This window comes from Diospyros lotus, chromosome 10 (genome assembly GCF_014633365.1).
Source record: "Diospyros lotus cultivar Yz01 chromosome 10, ASM1463336v1, whole genome shotgun sequence".
NCBI classification, from domain to species: Eukaryota; Viridiplantae; Streptophyta; class Magnoliopsida; order Ericales; family Ebenaceae; genus Diospyros; species Diospyros lotus.
The window spans coordinates 27264503-27286624 of record NC_068347.1 but is presented as its reverse complement, the minus strand read 5'-3'; the positions used below and the strand labels follow the sequence as shown (position 1 = coordinate 27286624).

At 38.6% G+C, this 22122-nt stretch overlaps 1 protein-coding gene across 3 annotated transcripts in view; it reads right to left on the bottom strand.

Annotated features, from left to right (window-relative positions):
• Positions 1 to 7976: 7976 nt before the first annotated feature.
• The window catches only part of LOC127811416 (ubiquitin-NEDD8-like protein RUB2), a 30564-nt gene continuing 16418 nt past the window's right edge, over positions 7977 to 22122 (bottom strand). For 2 of the 3 annotated variants that reach the window (XM_052351272.1, XM_052351271.1), the window contains 2 exons: positions 10714 to 10973; positions 7977 to 8288 (listed from right to left, as the gene is read on the bottom strand). In XM_052351272.1, the coding sequence (XP_052207232.1) occupies positions 8177 to 8288; positions 10714 to 10973 (372 nt within the window). In that variant the 3' untranslated portion in view covers positions 7977 to 8176. Of the gene's footprint in view, positions 8289 to 10713; positions 10996 to 22122 lie in introns of all 3 variants that reach the window. The other variant, XM_052351273.1, reaches the window with a different exon arrangement.

Genomic DNA, 22122 nt, shown 5'->3' with positions numbered 1-22122 from the left:
AAATTTTGCTTTTAGGAAAATGATTTTTATCATGTTTCAAGCCTTTTACAATTTAAAAATTTTTAACGAAATTTTCATTATTGTAATATCCTCAATTAGGGGGCGTTTGTTAATCAAGATATAGGGTAAAAAGGTCAAGATATGGGATGCATCCCAAACTTCTATCATCTCCAATATGTTTGATAAATTTATCTGATTCATTCTTTAAAAAACTATCTTGTAACCTCTTATCTTGATTTTTTAAGATATGCATATCTCTCATTCATCTCAAGATAAACATATCTTGGTCTCTACATATAAGGAAAAAGACATCTGTGTCCTCTAATGCATTCCAAATAATTTAACAAATATTTTGACAAAAATCTTGAAATGTTTCTCAATTTTATCTTGATCATTTTATATCTTGGTCCAAAAATCATTTCGGATTTATCTTGATACTCTTTTATATTGCTCATTTTAACAAACGCTACCTTAATAAGAAAAACTATACAAAATGACATAATAAATATTTTGATCTATTAAACAGATGAATTCAAAGAAGAATAATAAAGATAACATATCAAATCTTAATGTCATTGTGAACAATTAATTACGTAAACTCTAATTCTCTAATCTCATTTATATATATATATATATATATATATACTTTTTTATTTTTTGTTTGGGTTATGTGCAATTCTTACAAACTCGCATACATAAAGAGTTTTTAACCACATTTTTCTTAATCTTCATGCGATGGCATTCAACAGACACACACGGATGGATGGCTTAAGGGATTCAACACACGGTGTGACGAGGCATTTGATTTTTAGGAGTAGGAGTTTGACAAAAGAGGCAATCAATTTGTTTACGTCTGCAAGGCACTCACTCACTCTGCCAATGCGGGCATATCAACTTTAACAGATGCATTATCTGTAGCCATTATAGATTTTTGAAATGGACATTTGATCTAATCATGCCCTCATTAATTTTCAAATTGGATCGATGACTTCACTTAATTAGCTCTCCCATCCAACGGCCTCCGGGCTTTCCTTTGCTGAGCGTAAAATTCAAATCTAGCCAGGACTACAAGTAATTAATAAGCCCTTATATTCTACGAATACTGCCAATCACAATAAGCAAGCAAGCATGCATGGCATGACTTGTGGTATGCGCTTGGCAGCCTCTTGTCTAATACACAGCAACGATTGATTTGATTTGATTTGATTTGATTAATCAACTCTTGCGCTGTTTACAACAGTAACAATCACAGTACCTTTATCCCAAGTCGGTAGGGTAGATGACATGAATTCTATATCTTCAATTGTCTTTAGTATCATATTCTTTGTAAGCACACCGCATCATTCGTCATGTCTAAAACTTCCTCACTATTTTTTTTGGTCTTCTTGTCTCTTTTAATGTGTAATCAGCTCTTGATGTTTTCAGTTAAAAAGAATCATATAAAATGGTATATAAAACTCTACTCCTCCATAATTTGCAAGAAAAAATGCCACCAGTCTTTTGTTGTCTAAAACCCAACACAATCTCTTATGAGCCACCCTAATATATTAGAACAATGAGTGTTTTTTAATGCACGTGAAGCTAAGCAAAATAAAGAATAATGCTATTCATTTAGACAGTCTAGGCGATATATTTTCTTTGGGTAATGAAATAGTGCAAGTGTGAATAGCATTCCTTCAAAATAAATAAGTTTGTGTTTTACTTCACCTTGAGGTGGCTGTCCTTGCCCAACTCTCAATGTTTGTGTTCTTGATGACATCAGATGAGATAAATCGCAAGTTAGGCCTTTGGCCCTTGCGCAGAGCGAGGATCGAACTCGCAACCCACTGAATTAATATTAATATATTACTTATCCAACCGCTTAACCTATGTTTTGGGAGTGTGTTTTACTTCACCTTAAATCATATAAAGGTTGTGTGAAGACTTCTTAACCATATGGGGAAAATACCTTAAAAAAATGATTGCAGGTCTAACATGGTAACCAGGCTGTTCAGAGTCAAACTCTACAGAAAATCAAATAATCTCCTTTAACTCTCATGACTGTCACTAATCCTAAACGTTAAGATTTTTCCCAGTACCAAAATACCTGGTGCAGGGTGCCCAGACCGTGAATCTTAACTACTACGGCGTGGGGCCAATCTTGGCTTGTGGGTTGGTAGGCTCTTGAGAAACCAAGAGAGGGGTTATATATGGACGTTCAGAGGTACAGACCAGTCCAAACCAAGAAAGAAATTCAGTGTGAAGATAAGGTTTGTTTTACCAGTGTAGGCAGGTGAGAGTGACAAGTTGGAGCAAAAATGTTGACGAATTGATTAAGAAAAATGCAAAGGAACCCATTTCCCGCTAATCAATCAATCTCAGGCTTCACCTAATTGGACTAACACACTTCTCCAATCCATTTCATTCAGTTCTCATGTAACTTTCTTACGCCTTATATTTGTAAAGAAAGCAACCTACAATAACAACTTAACAAAAACAAAGGCCAGATTGCTTATCAACCAGGACAAGACAAAAAGTGAGATTCCAAATGCATGAACTCCTCGAATTCTAAATCAAGAAATGTCTTCTGTTTCCAACACATGATGGGATTGGCGGCAACTGCCCAGTTTTACTACTGAACTTGGTACTACGATTAGGCAATGGGGTTTGGCTGTAGGAGACAAATACTACAGTCGTAAAAAATAAAGTTCGAACAGCTCAGGTAATGAGATCAGAAAAATAATTATAGGTCCCGATCCACTTGACGTATCAAAGATAATCCAAGTGTCATGGGGTAGGAGAGTAAATTGGCTGGCTAGCATAACAGCCAGCCATGTGCGGAGGGGTGGAGTGGGGAAATCGCTGAGTTGTGTAACAACCTAGTTGGTGCGAATTCGAATTCTGTTGGAGGAGGAGGGAAGAGAATATAGAGGGAGAAGAAATTGGTAGGAGGGCAGAAAAATTTTGTGATTTAATTCTTATGGAGAGTTAAGGACCTCTCGAACGCCAAGTTTCTTTGTAAATTCAATTGGAGTTGGTGACTTGAATCTAATTTTCAGTGATTTCCTTTCTGGTATTCATCAATTTTGGTATCAGAGCATCACCAATCCTAATGGTGAACCTAACGGGCCAAGTAGGCGAATTGGAAATGAAGATGGAATGCATGCAACGGGCCATGAGGTGTGAGGTTCAATCGATGGAGAAGAATGTTGCGAACATCCTAGAGCAATTCGCATGGATGAGAATAGGGTGAGAATAATAGGAGTGAGAAAGGAAGAACAAGGAGAAAATAGGAGACCAGCCATCGAAATTCGCTCAAAGATTCTGAGGTGATGCCAAAAATAAGAGAACAACGTGCTGAAGCAGGTGGTTCTGATGGGCGCTGGCAGCCGAAGGTCTGAGGTTGCCAATTGGAGATACCCCTCTTCAAAGGTGAAGATCCGGAGGGTTGGATATTCTAAGCCAAACGATACTTTGTGGTGAACAGGTTGACTGATGATGAGAAGTTAGATACAACAGTGTTTGGAGGGTGTTGCACTTTCATGGTTTCAATGGGAAGAAAAGCGATGAATGGTGAGGAATTGGGAGGGCTTTAAATTGCTGTTGAGGAGTCGTTTCCAACCCACCCAAGAAGGCTCCGTCGAGGAACGATTTCTAGCCCTTTGACAGAAGGGAACTGTCATGGAGTACCAGTATCGCCAATGCTTCGAGACATTGGCATCACCCCCTTGAGAACTTGCCAAAAGCCATGTTGGAAGGGCATTTCATAAATGATTTAAAGCCTGATATCAAGGCTGAGTTGATGGTGTTGAGGCTGAGAGACTTGGAGCAGATGATGGATTTGGCTCAATGTATAGAGGAGCGAAATTAGGTGGTTTGTGGACGTGCAGCTGGATCAGGTTCAAACAAAGGACATGCCATTCCTAACCCAATTTCGACATACCAAAGAGGGGGAATTCTGCCACACTTGCAGCAGCCCCCCAAGCCAGCGACAGTTAGTCTTACTGACCCATATCGATCATAGGCCAATGGGAGATGGAGTAACTTGCCCTTCAAACAACTTAGCGAGGCAGAGTGGAAGGCAAAAATGGATGAGGGCCTATGTTTTGATGTGATGAGAAATATACTATAGGCCACAAGTGCAAAAATAAAGAGTTGCAAGTGATGATGATATATGATGAAGAAGTACAAGAGTTAGTAGTCGAGGGAGAAACATTGGAAGAGGTAGAATGAGAGCCAGGGCAATGGGGGAGGTCATTGAGCTCTCAATGAACTCTGTAGCCGGATTGACTGCACCACAAGCTATGAAGCTCAAAGGGGACATAGAAGGGTAGCCAGTAGTGGTGCTTATTGATGGAGGAGCAACGCATAATTTTATAATAATCGAGCTGGTGTAGCAATTGGGTTTACCAAGGGTGGAAACAACAGGATATGGGGTAATTATGGGAACGGGAATGCAAGTGCAAGGGGCTAGAATTTGCAAAGGAATGAAGTTTAATCTCCAAAATCTGCAAATTGTAGAGGATTTTTTATCTCTAGAATTGGGGGGCTCAGATATAATTTTGGGGATGAAGTGACTAGCAGTCGTTGGGAAGATGAATGTGGATTGGAAAGCCCTCATGATGAAATTTCAAATAAGAGGCATATTGGTAACATTGCAAGGGGACCCTAGCTTGAGCAAGACCTTGGTGTCCTTGAAAGATATGGTGAAAACCTTTAAGGAAAATGGGGAGGGAATGTTGTTGGAATTGGGAACCCTGGCAGCAAAAATTAAAGAAGATCAAAAGGAAGCTCCAGCGGTGCTAAGAGGGGTGTTGGCCGAGTTTGAGAGGGTTTTTTCCACACCGAAGGGGCTACCACCTTGCAGGATGAAGGGTCATGTCATAAATCTGATTTCGGGAACCACAACGATTAGTGTAAGGCCCTACTGTTATCCTTATTTGCAAAAAAATGAAATTGAGAAGTTTGTGGGAGAGATGTTGGCTGCTAGAATTGCTCAGCCTAGTTCCAACCCATTTTCTAGTCCGGTGTTATTGGTAAAGAAGAAGGATGGAGGGTGGCATTTTTGTGTAGACTATAGGGCCTTGAACAAGGTCACTATTCCAGACAAATTTCCCATTCCCGTGATAGAGGAGTTACTTGATGAGTTGCATGGTGTCATGGTCTTTTCCAAGCTTGATTTGAAATCTGGTTACCATTAGATTAGAGTCAGGCCTGAGGATTTTCTCAAGACTGCTTTCAGGACTCATGAAGGGCATTACGAGTTCCTAGTAATGCCATTCAGGCTAACGAATGTGCCAGCCACCTTCCAATTGTTGATGAATGACATTTTCAGAGAATATTTGAGGCGTTTTGTGTTGGTATTCTTCGATGACATTGGTGCATGGCAAGAATTTTGAACAACACACAACATTTACGATGTGTCTTAAAGGTACTAGCAGACAACCAGCTCTTTGCCAGCAAGAAGAAGTCTGTGTTTGGGCAGCTGGAAATTGAATATTTAGGCCATATTATATCTTAGCATGGGGTTTCAGCCAATTGAAGTAAGGTACAAGCTATGTTAGATTGGGCTACTCATACGCCGGTAAAGGAATTGAAAGGGTTTCTTGGCCTCACGGGGTATTATAGGCATTTTGTGAGGGATTATGACAAGTTGGTAAGGCCTCTAACGAAAAGATTAAGGAATAACAACTTCTTTTGGAATGTGACAATGGAGCAAACCTTCCAACAACTTAAGGCTAAAATGGTATCCCTACCCGTTTTAACCTTGTCGGACTTTGGGAAGCCCTTTGTCATCGAGTCTGATGCCTCGGGACAAGGTATAGGGGTTGTATTAATGCAAAAGCAAAGGCCTATTGCTTATTTCAGTCAATTAGGGAGGAAAAAATATGTTTATGAGAGAGAACTGATGGCCATAGTGTTTGCTATGCAAAAATGGAGACACTATTTGTTAGGCAAGAAGTTTGTGATTCGAATTGATTAAAGGAATCTCAAATACTTGATGGAACAACAGGTGGTGAGTAAGGAATACTTGAAATGAATGGTGAAATTGATGGGGTTCCAATTTAAGATACAATATTGGTTGGGTTTGGAGAATAAAGCTACTGATGGGCTGTCACGAATCTGCCACCCAGCAACAATAATGGTCTTAACAGTGTCTAAAATGGTTCAAATGAATTGGTTAGCTAGCGAGGTAAAAACAGATGAAAGATTGCAAGGAATTATCCAAAATCTTCAAGTTGATCCTACTTCACACTCTAACGCCCAACTGGTGAACAACCATCTCCTTTATAAGGGAATGATGTATTTACCAAAGGAATCCACTCTCATTCCGTTGTTACTTCATGAGGGGCACAATGGAAGTGTAGGAGGACATTCAGGGTTCTTAAAAGCTTACAAGAGGGTGGCGGCAAATGTTTGTTGGCAGGGAATGAAGAAAGACATATATCAATATGTAAGTGATTGCTCAATTTGCCTACAAAATAAATATATGACTTTAGCACCGGGGGGACTCTTACAGCCCCTTCCTATCCCAAACCAAAGTTGGGACGACATTGTTATGGACTTCATTGAGGGATTGCCAAAGTCTGTCAAGATGGACTCAATTTTGGTGGTAGTGGACAAACTTAGTAAGTACATGTATTTCATTGGCCTTAAACACCTGTTTACAGTGGGGGAGGTGACAAAAATTTTTATTAAAGAAGTGGTGAGGCTTCATAGAATGCTAAGGTCCATTGTATCAGATAGAGACAATTTTTATAAACAAATTTTGGAAAGAGATGTTCCGACTACAGGGTATCAAACTTAACAAAAACACGTCTTATCACCTTCAAATGGATGGGCAAACGAAGGTATTTAACTGGACTTTAGAAATCTACCTACGTTGTTTTGCTTCCTCAAAACCAAAGGCATGGTACGTATGGCTACCTTCGGCTGAATTATGGTATAATACCTCCTACCACACCGCTGCTAGGGTGATTCCATTTCAAGAAATGTATGGGGCAAGAACCACCACCCTTATTGAGGTTTGAGAAGAGAACTATCCTTGTTTTAATGGTGCAACAACAATTGATTGAGAGAGATTTAATTCTTGAGGAATTGAAAACACAACTGATAAGAGCACAAGCAGTGATGAAAAGGTGAGCAAATATGGAAAGAAGAGAGGTGAAGTAAAAAGAAGGAGACTTGATTTATTTGAAATTAAGGCCATATCTTCATAAATCATTGGCTATTCGTGCAAATGAAAAATTGGTTTCCCAATATTATAGTCCATTTGAAATTGAGAATGAGATAAGCCCAATAGCTTATAAGCTGATACTGCCACCTCATTACTCTATCCATCCTATATTCCACATGTCCCAACTACGAGAGGCAAGAGGAGCATTGAAAGCTAATGTAGAGATTCCTCGATAGGTTAATGAAGACCTTGAGATGTTAGTGGAATCGGAGACGGTGCTTGGAGTTCAGCCGGGAACCGAAAAGAACTTTTAGGGATTAGAAATGCCCACACAATAGAAGGGACTACTACCATTAGAAGCTACTTGAGAGCCTTACCACTTGATCCAACAACAATTTTCATTTTTCCACCTTGAGAACAAGGTAAAAGTTGGGGGGAAGGGGGTAGGAGAGTAAATTGGCTGGCTAACATAACAGCCAGTCATATGCAGAGGGATTGAGTGGAGAAATCGTTTGATTGTGTAACAACCCAACTAGTGTGAATCTGAATTTTATTGGAGGGAAGAGAATATAGAAAGAGGAGAAATTGGTAGGAGAGTAAAAAAATTGTGATTTAGTTCTTATGGAGAGTTAAAGGCTTCTCAATTGCCCAGTTTATTTGTAAATTCGATTAGAATTGGTGACTTGGATCCAAGTTTCGGTGATTTCCTTTCTGGTACTCATCAAATAATCACAATTAATCAATTCAACTCAAGCAATCTAAAAGGCAGTTAAAATGCAATATAGTAAAATAAAGTCTTCACCGAATCAATGCAAGGAGATAAAAGAGCAGAACGAAGTAAATGGATTGCACTATCATGTCCAGGGAAACTGTTTAGAATATGTTTTCCACAAGTTTTCTGTTTTCCCACTGAGTACAAGAAAATCAGCACAAAAGCGTATGCAATAAAACCCCCATAATTTCATGCGTACGTAATAAAACCCCCATAATTTCTTTTTCTCCAACATTAGAAGGATTTGTTTAAAGACTGCCACCCCTCAGAGCAAGCACAAGATGAAGCACTGAGCCACCCTCAATATTGTAATCTTTGGCTGTTTTGTCATCTGCAAGCTGCTTTCCAGCATAAATGAGCCTGCAGAAAGAAGCAGAACACTAGATACTCTTGAAGAATAACTACAAAAATAGTTACGAGGGACAAAAAAGAGCAGCAAATTCTATTTGCCATAATGAAAATACTGTAGATAACGGTGTCATTATGTGAAACAATATATACATATATATATATTTTCTTTCATTGTTGCATAAATAGGAATCAGACTAGAGCCAATTTATTGGGGATCGGCTTAAGTAGGGTTGTAATCGAACCGAATCGAATCGAGCTTCAACTTGCTCAAGCTCGGCTCGCCAGAAAATAGGTAAGCTCGAGCTCGAGCTCGAGTTCGGCTCAAGCTCAAATTCTTGTTTGGGCTCGGCTTGTTTAAAGGCTCGTCGAGCTCGAGCCTGCTCAATAATTTTGTTCGCGAGCTCGGTTCATGAGCAGCTCGTTTAAAAGCTCATGAGACAGCTCGATAATTTGTTCGCAAACTCAATTCATGAGCAGCTCGTTTAACATTATATTTAAACGCTCGTTTAAAAGATCGTTTAAGATTATATTTAAATTACCCAACACATACAACAACAATCCATTAATCAAACACATACAACAACAATCCAACAACATTAACTTTCAAATATTTTAAGTATTTTAATTATATACGAGTCTACTCACAAGCTTATATGAACGAGTATGTTTATGAGCCTATTCATGAACCTGTTCACGAGCCTGCTCACAAACTCATTAACGAACCTGCTCACGAGTTAACGAGCCGGACTTTGTCTTGCTTAAGCTCGGCTCGTTTATATTTCAAGCTCTAAAATCGTGCTCAAGCTCGGCTCGTTTATGAACCAAGCTAAACACGAACGAGCCCTTACCGAATCGAACGCCGAGCTGCTCATGAGCGGCTTGGCTCATTTACAGCCCTAGGCTTAAGCCACTGCAGCGTCCATGAAGGGTAAAAGTGGATGAAATGCAATTAATTAATAAAGTTATAATAGAACAAATTCAAGCTGATGACTACGACAACAGCATACCGAGCATTTATCTCACTATGAATAAATATTAAATTGAGAAAATAAATAAATAAAGACAAAAATACTGCGCCCAGAACCTATATGAAGGTTAAATTGCACCAAAACAGTAGTACAACATAACAAGCCTTTATCCCACTGTTTGGAGTCAATTCCATGAATGCATTGAATTCATAATATAATATCTATGTTACATGGACTCAGATAGAGTGTTATATACAGGTATGTACCCAGAGGTCAAACTTGTCAATTTCTTTAATTTTAAGATATGGAGATATGTGTCCAAACGTAGGACACAGGTTCTGGGATACAACATAGGGAATAATAAATCTTCCTACCCCATCCCTACCCTATACTTACAAATCTTTGATCTTTTAGTTCTATAACTAAAAATTAAGTGTAATTAAGTGTATGTTATTTATAAGATAAAATGATAACGGGTAAGTAGGCAATTTGGTTGATCTCATACAAACATATATTTTGAAAGGCTGAAAGCATATTAACAGAAATAATAAATTGACTAAACTGTTAATTTTTATATTCTTAAATTAAAAAATTAAATACATAAAAACCAAGAATTAGCACATGGACCTGAAAATGCAGAGTCTGACACATATCCTATACCGGTACTAGTATCATGTTGTGTTGACACCAGTACAATGTGATAGGACCCTTGTTAGTCGCATGTACCAGCAAAGAAATAGGAGGGAAGAAGCAAGGGGCAGAATAGGATATTGGGAGAGGGGGAAAGTGACAAAAACAGTTGAAGGGCAAAAAGGGGAAGAGCAGCCAAGGGAGCATGACTGATAGCTGAGGCCGTTGGAGGGGAGTGTCGCTGGATAACAAACTATAAATAAGAGAGGCTAGGAGAATATTAGGGGGGATGATTTTGGTGTTGAGTCTTAGGGAGAGTTAAGGGCCTCTCGAATGCCCTATTGTTCTTATTTTTCCTTGCTGCAAATTATTGGAAACCATTGATAATCGATTGCTGTTGAATTTGCTATCTGGTATCCTATCACAATGCTTGAAAAGTAAGAGTCCATGTAACATAGAATAATCTCTCTCAAATCCTAACAAAGTAGAGAATGCATTGAATTCATAATGGTATCATCCTGTAGTAGCATGCAGATTATGATGGCACTAATGCATAGCCCAATCACTGGAACAACAACATATTCGCATCTTTTCAATCCTCCCAGAGCTAGCAAAGATCGTGATAAAAGAGAAAAAGTGTAACCATTTTGTAGAAGCTTCCCCTCTAATTTCTTAAATAATATTATCTATAGAATCATACAAAATAATAGTCCACAAATTCAAAATCCAGAACAGGATGCATATATCATAACCAGTGTCATGATTCTGAACCATGCAAAACATGGCAATCACAAAATAGACATTTTAGTCCACCAAGTGTAACAGACAACACAAACCTTTGTTGTACTGGAGGAATTCCTTCCTTCTCTTCAACCCTTTCCTTGATCCTGTCAATGGTATCAGTTGGTTCAATATCAATTTCAATTTCTTTTCCAGTAAGAGTCTTCACCTTGATCATAGTTCCTCCTCTGAGCCTTAAGACCAGATGAAGTGTTGACTCTTTCTGGATATTGTAATCTGCAAGAGTGCGACCATCTTCCAGCTGTTTGCCAGCAAAAATCAATCTCTGCTGATCAGGTGGGATACCTTCTTTGTCCTGGTACACAAAACCTTTAGCTCTAGCCAAACATGAAAGCAGCAACTCATCAAAAATAATAAAGTGAGGACACAGAATTCAAAACAAACTCACTCACCCTGACTAAATATGAAGGAGGACCTTCAGTGAGTACATATACAGATAGATGTTCTTTGATTTCCAGAACATGCAGAAATCAACTGATGTAGCACTTTTTAGTCAAGCACTAAAAACAAGTCAATTTAGCAATATAGGCCTGTACATATTAATCTTTTATAAAAAGGGAGAACACCAATTTGATGTTCCTGTTCCCTTTTATTGAAGCAATGTCACAAATTAAGATGCTATTTTACCCTGAATATAATTTATTTCCTGCAAATTAGTTTCATTTTGAAAAAAAACATGCTTAAACGTAGAAATACATAAGATAGGGAAAAAAAAAACCAGCACTGTTTGTTCAGGAACTGTTTCAAACCTTTATGTTGACATAGATAGGAAGAAAAATTCAGAGGCCCTGGACAAAAGAAAAGAGAAGAAAAAGGGAAAGAAGGCAAAGAGGAAATTGGCAAATGGAGTGTGATCCTTTCATGGCTAGTATATACATATATGAATATGTCAATAATAGTATTTGGTTCTTTCTGTGGAGAACGATTCTAGCTCATTTATGTGATGAACCCAATGGCTTAAAACCTACCGTGAGCATAGTATTACATTCTTTTTGTTAAATTACTCCCAGTGATATAAGGTGATTTAGATGCATTTTACATAAATGGGTTTTTTTTTTTTTTTTTTCTTCTTTTCCTTTTCTTTGTGACTAATGTTTTAACTAGTAGCATTATTTCTGTGAGAAGTTAGAGGTGGAACTCCAACCTGAAAAGCTAGCTTTTCAGGTTGGAGTTTTACCTCTAACTTCTCACATGGTATCAGAGCTAACCCTTGGCTGTCGTAGTCATGGACCAGTACCCTGCCCGATCACCTGGGCATGTATCAGTTACTGGAGAAACTTCGGCATGGGAGGGGGTGTTGAGAATCTCACATCGCCTCCACAAGGGAGACCTGGGCTATATATAAGGAGGAGGATCCCTCCACCTGTTAAGCTAGCTTTTCAGGTTGGAGTTCCACCTCTAACTTCTCACAATTTCCTTCATTCTATTTCCACAAAGAGCAAGCAGTAGGTGGGCTAACCTGATTTTGGAAGGTAACTTGCTTAGTCTTGAAGTAAGCTTGTTACTTCATTTGTAATATCACCAGTGTTTACCCAAAAGTAAGAGTTGAAGATAACTCTTACTTTCATAGGAACAAGTAATATACCCAATACCTTTCTAGTAGACTATCAATGTGTAAGGATGGCAATAGAGAGGGTTTGGAGAAGGGACCCATCCCAGATGGATATTTTGTTTAACCACCCATGCCCTTTCCTAATGGATATTTGGTACCTATACCTACTAAAAAAATAGCTAAAAAAAACTATAGTTTAAGCAAGAAAGAAAGAAAATCAAAATAGCTGACTTATGTTTCTATCTTTATGGTTCTTGAGACCACTGAGGATTAATAACATGGAGATGTCTTGTCCTCCTTTTTTTCCTCATTTTCTCAGAAACTAAACAGATTACAACATGGAAAGCTACACACACAAATCAAATCATTGGAGTGTCATCAAGTTATGAGTACAAGAAACTAGGGCAAAACAAAGACCCAATTTACTGAAATCACACATGAGAAACCCAGACAAAACTTCACAAAAACACAAAGGAAAAACCCTAAAAACAGTACTCCTGTGAATCTCAATCTCAACCAAAGAACTACAAGAATAACTTTCATACAGTATGCATAAAAATCTCACAAGCACCCAAATGTACAAAACTCCAACTTTATGGAGTACATATTCATGAATGTGTTATTAATTGAACAAAAATTTTTTAAATGAAAAATAAAGAGAGGAGCACCAGATGCCATCAAGGAGGGGGGAGAAAAAGATAATAAATAAAAAGAGAAGAGCTGCTTAAACTTAGGGGCCCAATGTGACCTTTGTTAGTTAGATGCAGGCAAAATGGAAGACATACATAAACCTTACCATGTAGCCTTGGAGGTCCGCTCACAATTATAAGGTGTTGTTTGGTTGGATGGAATGGGGGTGGAGGGAATGGGAATGGGAATGAGGCAAAAGTGCATTTGGTTGCAACTTTGTAATGGAATATATTCCCTAGGGAATGGGCATTCCCTCCAAATATAGATGGATTCTGTCACAACCCCAAGGATATAATAGTAATTATATATTATATGTATTTTTTTATAGTTTTACTTTGCTGCTGTAGTTGTTTGTACCTTTCAGTTGCATGCAACTGAAAGGATAGAGCAGCCTATAAATACGCTAGATTAGTTAAAGAATAGCATTGATGAATGATAATCAGATTGTTCTCTCTCAAATTTTCCCTCTTTCCCTCGATTCTCCTTAATCTCTCTCTCGATCTCCTTTGTTCTTCCTCAATTCTCTCTGTTTTCTCTCACTTTCTGTTCTAATTCTCCCTCCAAATCTCTCTGTTCTCAGTTTTTACCTAAAAAACCCTAGCTCAGATCTATGGATCTGACATTTGGTATCAAAGCCAGTTGATTCCCGATCTGATTTTGAAGGAATCAAAGACAGAACAGAACCGAGTAGAGCAAGGCGGTCTTTGGAAGCTGGTTGCAGGCAAATTCTGAAAGCATTACAGATGCAGATTCAGGCAAATCTTAGTAGCTTATCCAGAGCCGATTGAATTGCAGGAGGCTGATTCAGATCTAGGCGACTCCTAGAAGCGATTTCTGAGGCAGATTCAGTAAGTACATTGAGGAAATGGGAGCAACCAGAGAAGCTGTGCACAAATTGGAACGAAGTGTAGTCATTGGAGAAAACATTCAAGAAAAGTTTTGCTAACATCAACCAAAAGCTGGATGCAATCGAGATTATGATGGCCAAACTGTATCAGATCAGTATACCAGGGGATCTTTATTCAAGATCCACTGCAGAACCAATTCCAGCAGGAGCTGGAATCCTACCTAAGACCTTCGATCTGCAAGAACTTGATGAATTACCTGCCAGGAAATTCAAGATGACAAGAAAGGAATGGCAGTTGCCAGAAAGGTCACTGCTACACCATTGGAGGAGAAAATTGTTGAAAATGAACCTTTAGTGTAAGTTAGCAAGCAGGAAGCAGCAGATGCTTCTAAAGCACTGTCAAAGTCTGAAACTGTTGAATCCAACTGGACCTGGGAGCAGTCAGTGCGATCATCAATGACCAGAGGTATGGGGCTCTAAGAACTTTTGGTGAGCATAAGTAGGTATTCAACGAGCACCTGGACAAAAGGAAGAAGTTGGAGGCTTGTGAGGAATTCTGGAAAATGCAGAAAGTGTGTGAGGAACTCACTTCATCCACAAGATGGAGTAAAGCGACCATTAGGTTTGAGGAGGATGGACGGTTCAAGGGGATTAAGCGACCTGTAGAGCATGAAGTTCTGTTCAAAAGCCACTTCGTAGATCTTCCAACAAAGAAGGAGGAGAAATTCAGGAGGAGTATAGACAGAATAGATTAAAGCTCAGATCATTTCTGGACACCTGTGGCTTAATTAAAGTGAATATCCAATGTAGGAAAGTTCAAGATTGGTTAGAGGATGATGGAAGATGCTCACGACTGGAAAAATTGGACTGCTTTGAAAATTTCTAGAAGTATATTCGTGATTTGGAGCAGAGGATGATGCAGAAGGAACAACTGAAGCGGACTGAACAGAAGAACCATTATGTGGTTCAGAAGTTGATGGAAGGGCAGGTTGCTGCCGGAGTAATTCTTGATAAAACTCACTGGCGTAATTACTGCATTAAGGTTCAGGAAATTACTGGAACTTACAGATCAATTGGAGAAGAGAGCTTTGTCATGGAGATCTTTGAGGACTACATTTTACAATTGTAGGAAAAGCAAAAGAGAAGGAACATAGCAGCGAAGAGGAATAGGCCTAGAAGGAGAAAGAAAGAAGTCAGATAGTGAAAGAAGGGATTAGACGAAGAATAGTGGCCAGTCAGTGTAAGTTCTTCTTCTTGAGGACAAGAACTCTCTTAAGGAGGGGGGAATTGTCACATCCCCAAGGATATAATAGTAATTATATATTATATGCATTTCGTTATAGTTTTACTTTGCTACTGTTGTTGTTTGTACCTTTCAGTTGTATTGTAACTGAAAGGATAAGGATAGAGCAGAGCCGATAAATAGACTAAATTAGTTAGAGAATAGCATTGATGAATGATAATCAAATTGTTCTCAGATTCTTTCTCAAATTCTACCTCTTTCTCTCGGTTCTCCTTAATCTCTCTCTCAATCTCCTTTGTACTTCCTCAATCCTCTCTGTTTTCTCTCACTTTCTGTTCTAATTCTCCCTCCAAATCTCTGTTCTAAGATTTTACCTAAAAAACCCTACCTCAGATCCAAGGATCTGACAGAGTCCTCATTCAATTCCATCAACCATTATAACAATTACTGTCCTCAATTTTTTTTTGAAAATTACAAAATATCCTTACAAAAAAATAAATAATATTTTATTAACGCTCAAAAAATAATATTTTATTAACAACCAAAAATAATGTTTCATTAACACTCAAAAAGTAAAAATATCCAAAAAATAAAACAAGATTTTATTAATACCAAAAATTTTAAATATTTTAAAAATATCCAAAAAATAAAAAAAATATTAACACCCAAAAATTAAAAATGATATTTTACTAACACCCAATAACAAAAATAACATTTTATTTACAACCAAAAATAAAAATAATATCTTATTAACACCCAAAAATAAAAATACTACGTTATTAACACCTAAAAATATAAAAATAATATTCTATAAGCACCCAAAAATAAATATAATATTTTACTAACAACCAAAAAAATAAAAATAATATTTTAGTAACACCCAAAAAAATATATTATTAGCACCCTAAAAAATAAAAATAATATTTTATTATTTTTTATTATAAGTGCATTTTTGTTATAGAGTTATTTTTTTTCATTCCATTCCATTAGAGTCTAGGATTCCAAGCATAACAATGAAATAAACTAGTCATTCTATTACCGGATGTACCAAACATAACAATATAACGAAATGATCACTCCACTCCACTCCAATTCCCATTCCCATTCTCATTTCCTTTCCCTCTACTTCCATTCCAGCAAACTGAATGGGCCCTAAGCCCTTTATAATGTTAAAAAACAACATATACGTACAATAATGAAACAAAAGCCTCTTCAGGGCTTTGTCTACTGTAGATGATCAAGTATCTCAGCATTTAAGTCTCAAAATCTTCTCTATTTTAGGCTATGTACAGTTAGGATTACAGCTAGGAGGATTTACAGCTTCTTTGATTTTATTTGTTTCCTTTTCCAATTGATTGATGATTCTTAGGAGATCACAATCTGTTGGGGATGTGATTTGGAATCTCCTTGTATGCATATATGTAGTCTTGCCATGTCCAGTCAATTAACACGAATGAAGAAAGTTCCCTTCTCCACATCTCCTTTGGCTTTTTTTCTTTTAATTTTAGGTTTTCTACTTTATGACCAAACCCGCCCCATAAAGGGTAGGTCCCATTGTCATCCCTACCAATGTGGGATTGAGTCATCACAATTATTACAAACTTCCCTCATTCAATTCCTCATGTCATTGCTAAGTCAAAGATCTCATATCACAATCTATCCCAAATTAGTCCCAAACACTTTCTTGGCCTCCACCAATCAACAGTGGTCTTTGGTTGGCTTTTGTATCACTTGTAACAAGATAGGTCTTCACCCAATAGCGCTAGCTGAAGATAACTATTAGGGTCATGAGACTAGGTAATAAATCAAAGATCTCTCCAGTAAACCACCGATGTCAGCTTGAGTCACAAACTCCCTCTAAGGTGATTTTTGGAGGAAAAAAATGTTGTTTTATCTAATAGATGATAATAAGGGAAGCCTAGGTAGCAACAATAAGCATCCCCCCCCCCCCCCCCCCCCCCAAATTGGCATGTGACGAATTCGAGTCGTGAAAACAATCTTTCCCACACACCCTATGATCTCACAACTTGGGTCAAATCCATATGTGTGTGTGTGTGTATTTTTTGAAGGGGAGAGGGGAGGGGGGTGACTGTTGTTAGAATCTTACGATTCACGATTTGAATCGTACGATTCGACTCAATTCATATAGAAATCGAGTCGAATTTATAGGGTGAATCGAAAATCCCTTAGAATCAACTATGAAGTGGACGAATGGACCGTGAATAGCATGATTCGCCTGATTCATCCAATTCGTGCGACTTCGTCTGCATGTGCATTTTAATCAAATATTCGTTCGATTTGGCTATCTTTGAAAACAAAGAAGATGATGAAAATGATGAAGATGATTGATAACTAGTGAAGATTATGGACAATGGAGTTTATTAATAACCTTATAGTCGTGGGTTTTTTTTTTTTTTCTAGCTTGTTATTTTAAAAGTGGTTTGGTTTGGTGCAATTTGAATTTAAAGGCAACATGAATATACTTTTGCCTTTTGGTATAATTTTAAACTTAACAAATATATTTAGAAGTTTATTTATCTATTTATATTTAAAAAAATTGATCATGGTGGACACGTTATTTATTTTTTATGGATATATATTATTTATAGTTGAAATTGAGAATGTGTACCGAATCTTATGATTCGATTCGATTCTCAATTCACGATTCATATAATAAGGATTTCAATTCTCGATTCGAATATCGATTTAACAACTATTGGGGGGGGGGGGGGGAGATCAATTATGCCATGTCTCAGACTGTTTTCTATTACTTCATAAGACATTATAGCACTAGTTTTCCTGCATAGTTGTCAAAGGCACAGCTTTGTGTACCTCTTCATAGCTGAGGTAAGGTACCATCTAAGAGGCAGTTGCCTAGGCTCATAGCCTATGCGCCTTATAGCAAAACCTCAAAAAATAGTGGCACTAGCATGTTCCATTAGCTATCCTAATCAAACAGAACTGATATGTCAACAGACTCAAAACCAAAAAGGAGATTTAACTTTGAATCGTCCTCTTCATCTGTCATGAACCTTGGAGATGAGCTAGGGTATGAAAGGAAGATCAAGAATGATAAGAGAAGAATTTGGGGAAGAGATCAGTTGAGAGGGAGAAATCAGCAAGAAGATAAGGGAGGGGTTCATTGTGAGAGAGAGAGAGAGAGAGAGGGGGGGGGAGAAATATTAGAGAAAATAGAGTATTCAATTCATTTTCAGCATACCTTTTACAAAAGAATGATCAAACTTATATAGCTTGAACCGTGGGTGCTGCCACAGCATATTACACTCACTCTAACTAACTGATTTGTCTTATTCTAGCACATGGACACCTGGCAGATTCTGCCATAACAAACTAACTAGTTGGAAAGAAAATACAAACAAGAGAATGAAATACTAAGGCAATACAAGTAATATCCAAGCCGATACAAAACTTGGCCGCAAAATTATACGTCTCCCTAGTCTTGTGACAAACTATTGCAACCATATTACCATGATGCTCTTTTATTGTTTCTTGGGTCATGACAATTCCCCAATCTTTGAGAGAGTTCTTGTCCCCCAAGAACTTGCAACAAGTAGCCATTGCTCTTCACCCAATTCCAGCCTTCTCTATCTGTTTCATTCCTCATTCCCTCTTTCTCCCCCTAGGCCTCTTCTTCTTTGTTCTTAGGTTTCTAAGATCAATTCCAAGTATAAATTGGCCTAGAGAAAACTTAATTACCATCCAATACAATTAAGGAGAAATACAATTAATGAGACCAGATTTACAACCATAGTTACTGTTATTGTATCCCTATTCAACCCACAGCCATGCTCTACTGCAAAAATATCATCAACAGCCTCGAAATGCAGCAATGGAGGATTGTAGACTTGCCTTGAATACTCATACCAAGGCTATTTGTGAACATTAACATTAAGAGTTGCTGCCACTTCAATTCCAGCCAACGATTTCTCAACCATTAAAGCCCGGCCTCCAACTCAACCTTTTTCCCTAACATGATTTACAACTAGATTAGACTATGCATCACCGGAATCATCAGCTTCTTGTTCTTGTAAAGTGTGGCCAATCCCAATCTCCTCATGTATTTGGTAACGAGGCTTTTCTGGCTCCTCCTTCTGCTGCTTCCAGAGATCAAAAATATCAAGTGTCTCAGCACTAGTAAGAGTGCTTGAGAGGGCTGCCAACTGATTGAGTGCCATCCTCCGATTCCTTTTCCTCACTCTCTTCTTCCACCTCTCCTTCTTCCTTAAAGTTGGACTAATCTTGTTGCAGAATCCCCAAAACATCACCATCAAGAACTTCTTTCCCAAAGGAATCGGTGTATTCCTTTAATTCTCTTTTTGCCTTTGCTATCCTATCAATCTGTTCATTACAAATTCCCTTCGGATAATGCCATTCACCTTTAATATCATCTCTGATGTTGCACTTCTCCTCCGGTTGTGTCACGACCCTAGGAGAGGAATATGTAATATTGTAAAATGTAGGGTTAATAGGGACATAAAGGAACTAATAGCAAGCTGTAAACGGTTAAACCGTTGGGTAGTTGGAGTTGTTGAGCTAGCTATAGGTCTTATAAATCAGGGACCTACGGCAAACTTGAGGGTATCTTGGAAGTTAATAAACAGTTCCATCTCTTTCTTGATTCTATCCTCTCTCTTATCTATTGTTCTCTTCTTTCTATCATTTCTTACGTCTTATTCTACCGATTTTGCAAGCCCTAATCCAAGGGCTTGACAAAGTGGTATCAGAGACGTCGATCCGGCGGTGGGGTAATAGCTGCAGTAGCAGAAGAAACAAGCGTAAACCAACGCAGGTGAAGATCGCGAAGCAATGGCAAAAGGAACGCGTCTGAGACAATTGGAGGTCTAACTGGAAACTATGGAATTTGGCATGAATAACACCCAGGATGTACTGCGCCAAACGAGGGAAGAATTGGTGGAATGGAAAGAGCTCATGCAAGCGACCGCGGAAAAGCAACAAGAAACGGTGGAAAGATGCCAAGAATCGATTCAAAAGTGTCAAGAAACAGTGGAACAACAAGGGCAGAAAATTAATAGTATGTTAAATATGCTAGCCTCTCTGCCCTAATTCCGACTATCACCGGAATTTCCGCTAAGGCAAAGATTAGCAACAATATTGCCGCATCACGGCGATCGGTCGAGCGCGGAAGGAGCCATGGAAGAGGCGGAGTAGCAATTACTTCGAGAAAACACGGGAAGAGCCGGGCAACCGATGTCACACAACCATGCACCTACCCCAAGATTGGAAATACCACTGTTCGAGGGAAAGAGTCCAAGATGGTGGCTAAGGCGGTGCGAACGATTCTTCCAGCTCTACCAAATGATGGAAAATCAGAACGTAACTCTGGTGGCAGCATACTTGAACGAAGTAGCAGATTCTTGGTACCAAGGGTGGGTCCAAGATGGAGGGCTGCAAGGGGGGTGGAGAACTTTCGCAGATGGCCTATGCGAACGTTTCGGAGAGAAGAAGATGACGGATGTGATTGAAGAATTTAGTAAATTGAAGAAAAAAGGTACTGTAATAGAGTACCTTGCCTGTTTTGAAGAACTAAGATCCTTGGTATGTATGATTCAACCTGCACTTACCGATCAGTATGTAGTATCAATTTTCGTGAGTGGATTGAAGGAGGAGCTACGACCCATGGTAAAGATGATGACTCCAACAACAGTGGGTTAGGCGGCGAAAAAAGTTCCTTATAAGCCCAGTATATTGGCCGAACAATATGGGGTAGGAAGTTCTAGACCATTAATAACATGGCCTAATCAAGCAATGGCCAAACCAATAGTAAACAACAATGGAGGGAAAGGCAGTTTGATGGAACAAAGGAGACAACTGGGGTTGTGCTTCAAATGTGGCAACAAATATGGGTCGGGTCACCAGTGCAAAAGACAATTGATGAAGATAGAAGGCATGAGCGAGGAAGAAGAAAGGGAAGAAGAAGAAGAAGAACAAGAAGTGGCAGAGGGAGAAGCATTGCAAGAGGATGAGGAAGAAATGCAAAGGGAAGGAGGAGAAATCTCCTTTCATGCGTTAAAAGGCAGCTCGATGGGACAAATAATCAAAGTTAAGGGCCAAGTTCCTTAGCAAATCAACTGCTACAGACCTAAAATGGCATTTGACAGCCACGACTCCTTTGTCAGTTACTATAGCTAATGGCAGTCGAATGTTCAGTCACTACAAGTGTGTGGGATTCACATGGATTATGCAAGGACAAGAATTTGTGGTAGATCTCAGAATTCTAGAATTGGGTGGGTGTGACATTGTTCTTGGTATGGACTGGATGAGGACAGTGAGTCCCCTTACATTTGACTTCAATAAATTGGAAGTCACGGTAGAAGTTGAAGGGAAGAAGTTGACCTTAATGGGCAGCCTAGAGCAAGGAGAATGCAAGCTTATTGACGGGAAAAAGTTGCAGAAGATGATGGGGAAGAAATGGGGGCAAATAGCACAGTTCTATTCCATAAGAGCTGTAAAATCGGAAGATGAAAATCAGTCCAAAGAAGGAGCACCACCTATAGACTCACTGGAGATACAAGTCGCAAAGAAGGTACAAAATTTAGACAGCTTACATTCAATTCTGGTAGAGTTTAAGGATCTATTTGCGGAACCCAATTCCTTGCCTCCCCAAAGATCCTTGGACCATGCAATCCACCTCAAACCTAATTCTGTCCCTATTAACATCCAGCCATATAGGTATCCCCCCATCCAAAAAACAGAAATTGAGAAACAAGTCCAAAGCACGTTAGACTCCGCCATCATCCAGCCAAGCCAAAGTTCCTATGCCTCTCCAGTTCTCCTTGTCAAGAAAAAATATGGAGCTTGGAGGTTTTGCATAGACTATAGACAACTCAATTCTAGTACCATCAAGAACAAGTTTCCCATACCTTTGATTGATGACTTATTGGATGAGTTGTTTGGTGCAAAAATATTCTCTAAACTGGACCTTAGATCTAGGTACCACCAAATTTGAATGGCACCATCCGACATACCTAAAACAGCTTTTAGAACTCACCAAGGCCTCTACGAATTCACTGTTATGCCATTTGGCTTAACCAACGCCCCTGCCACCTTCCAAGCATTGATGAATCAGATTT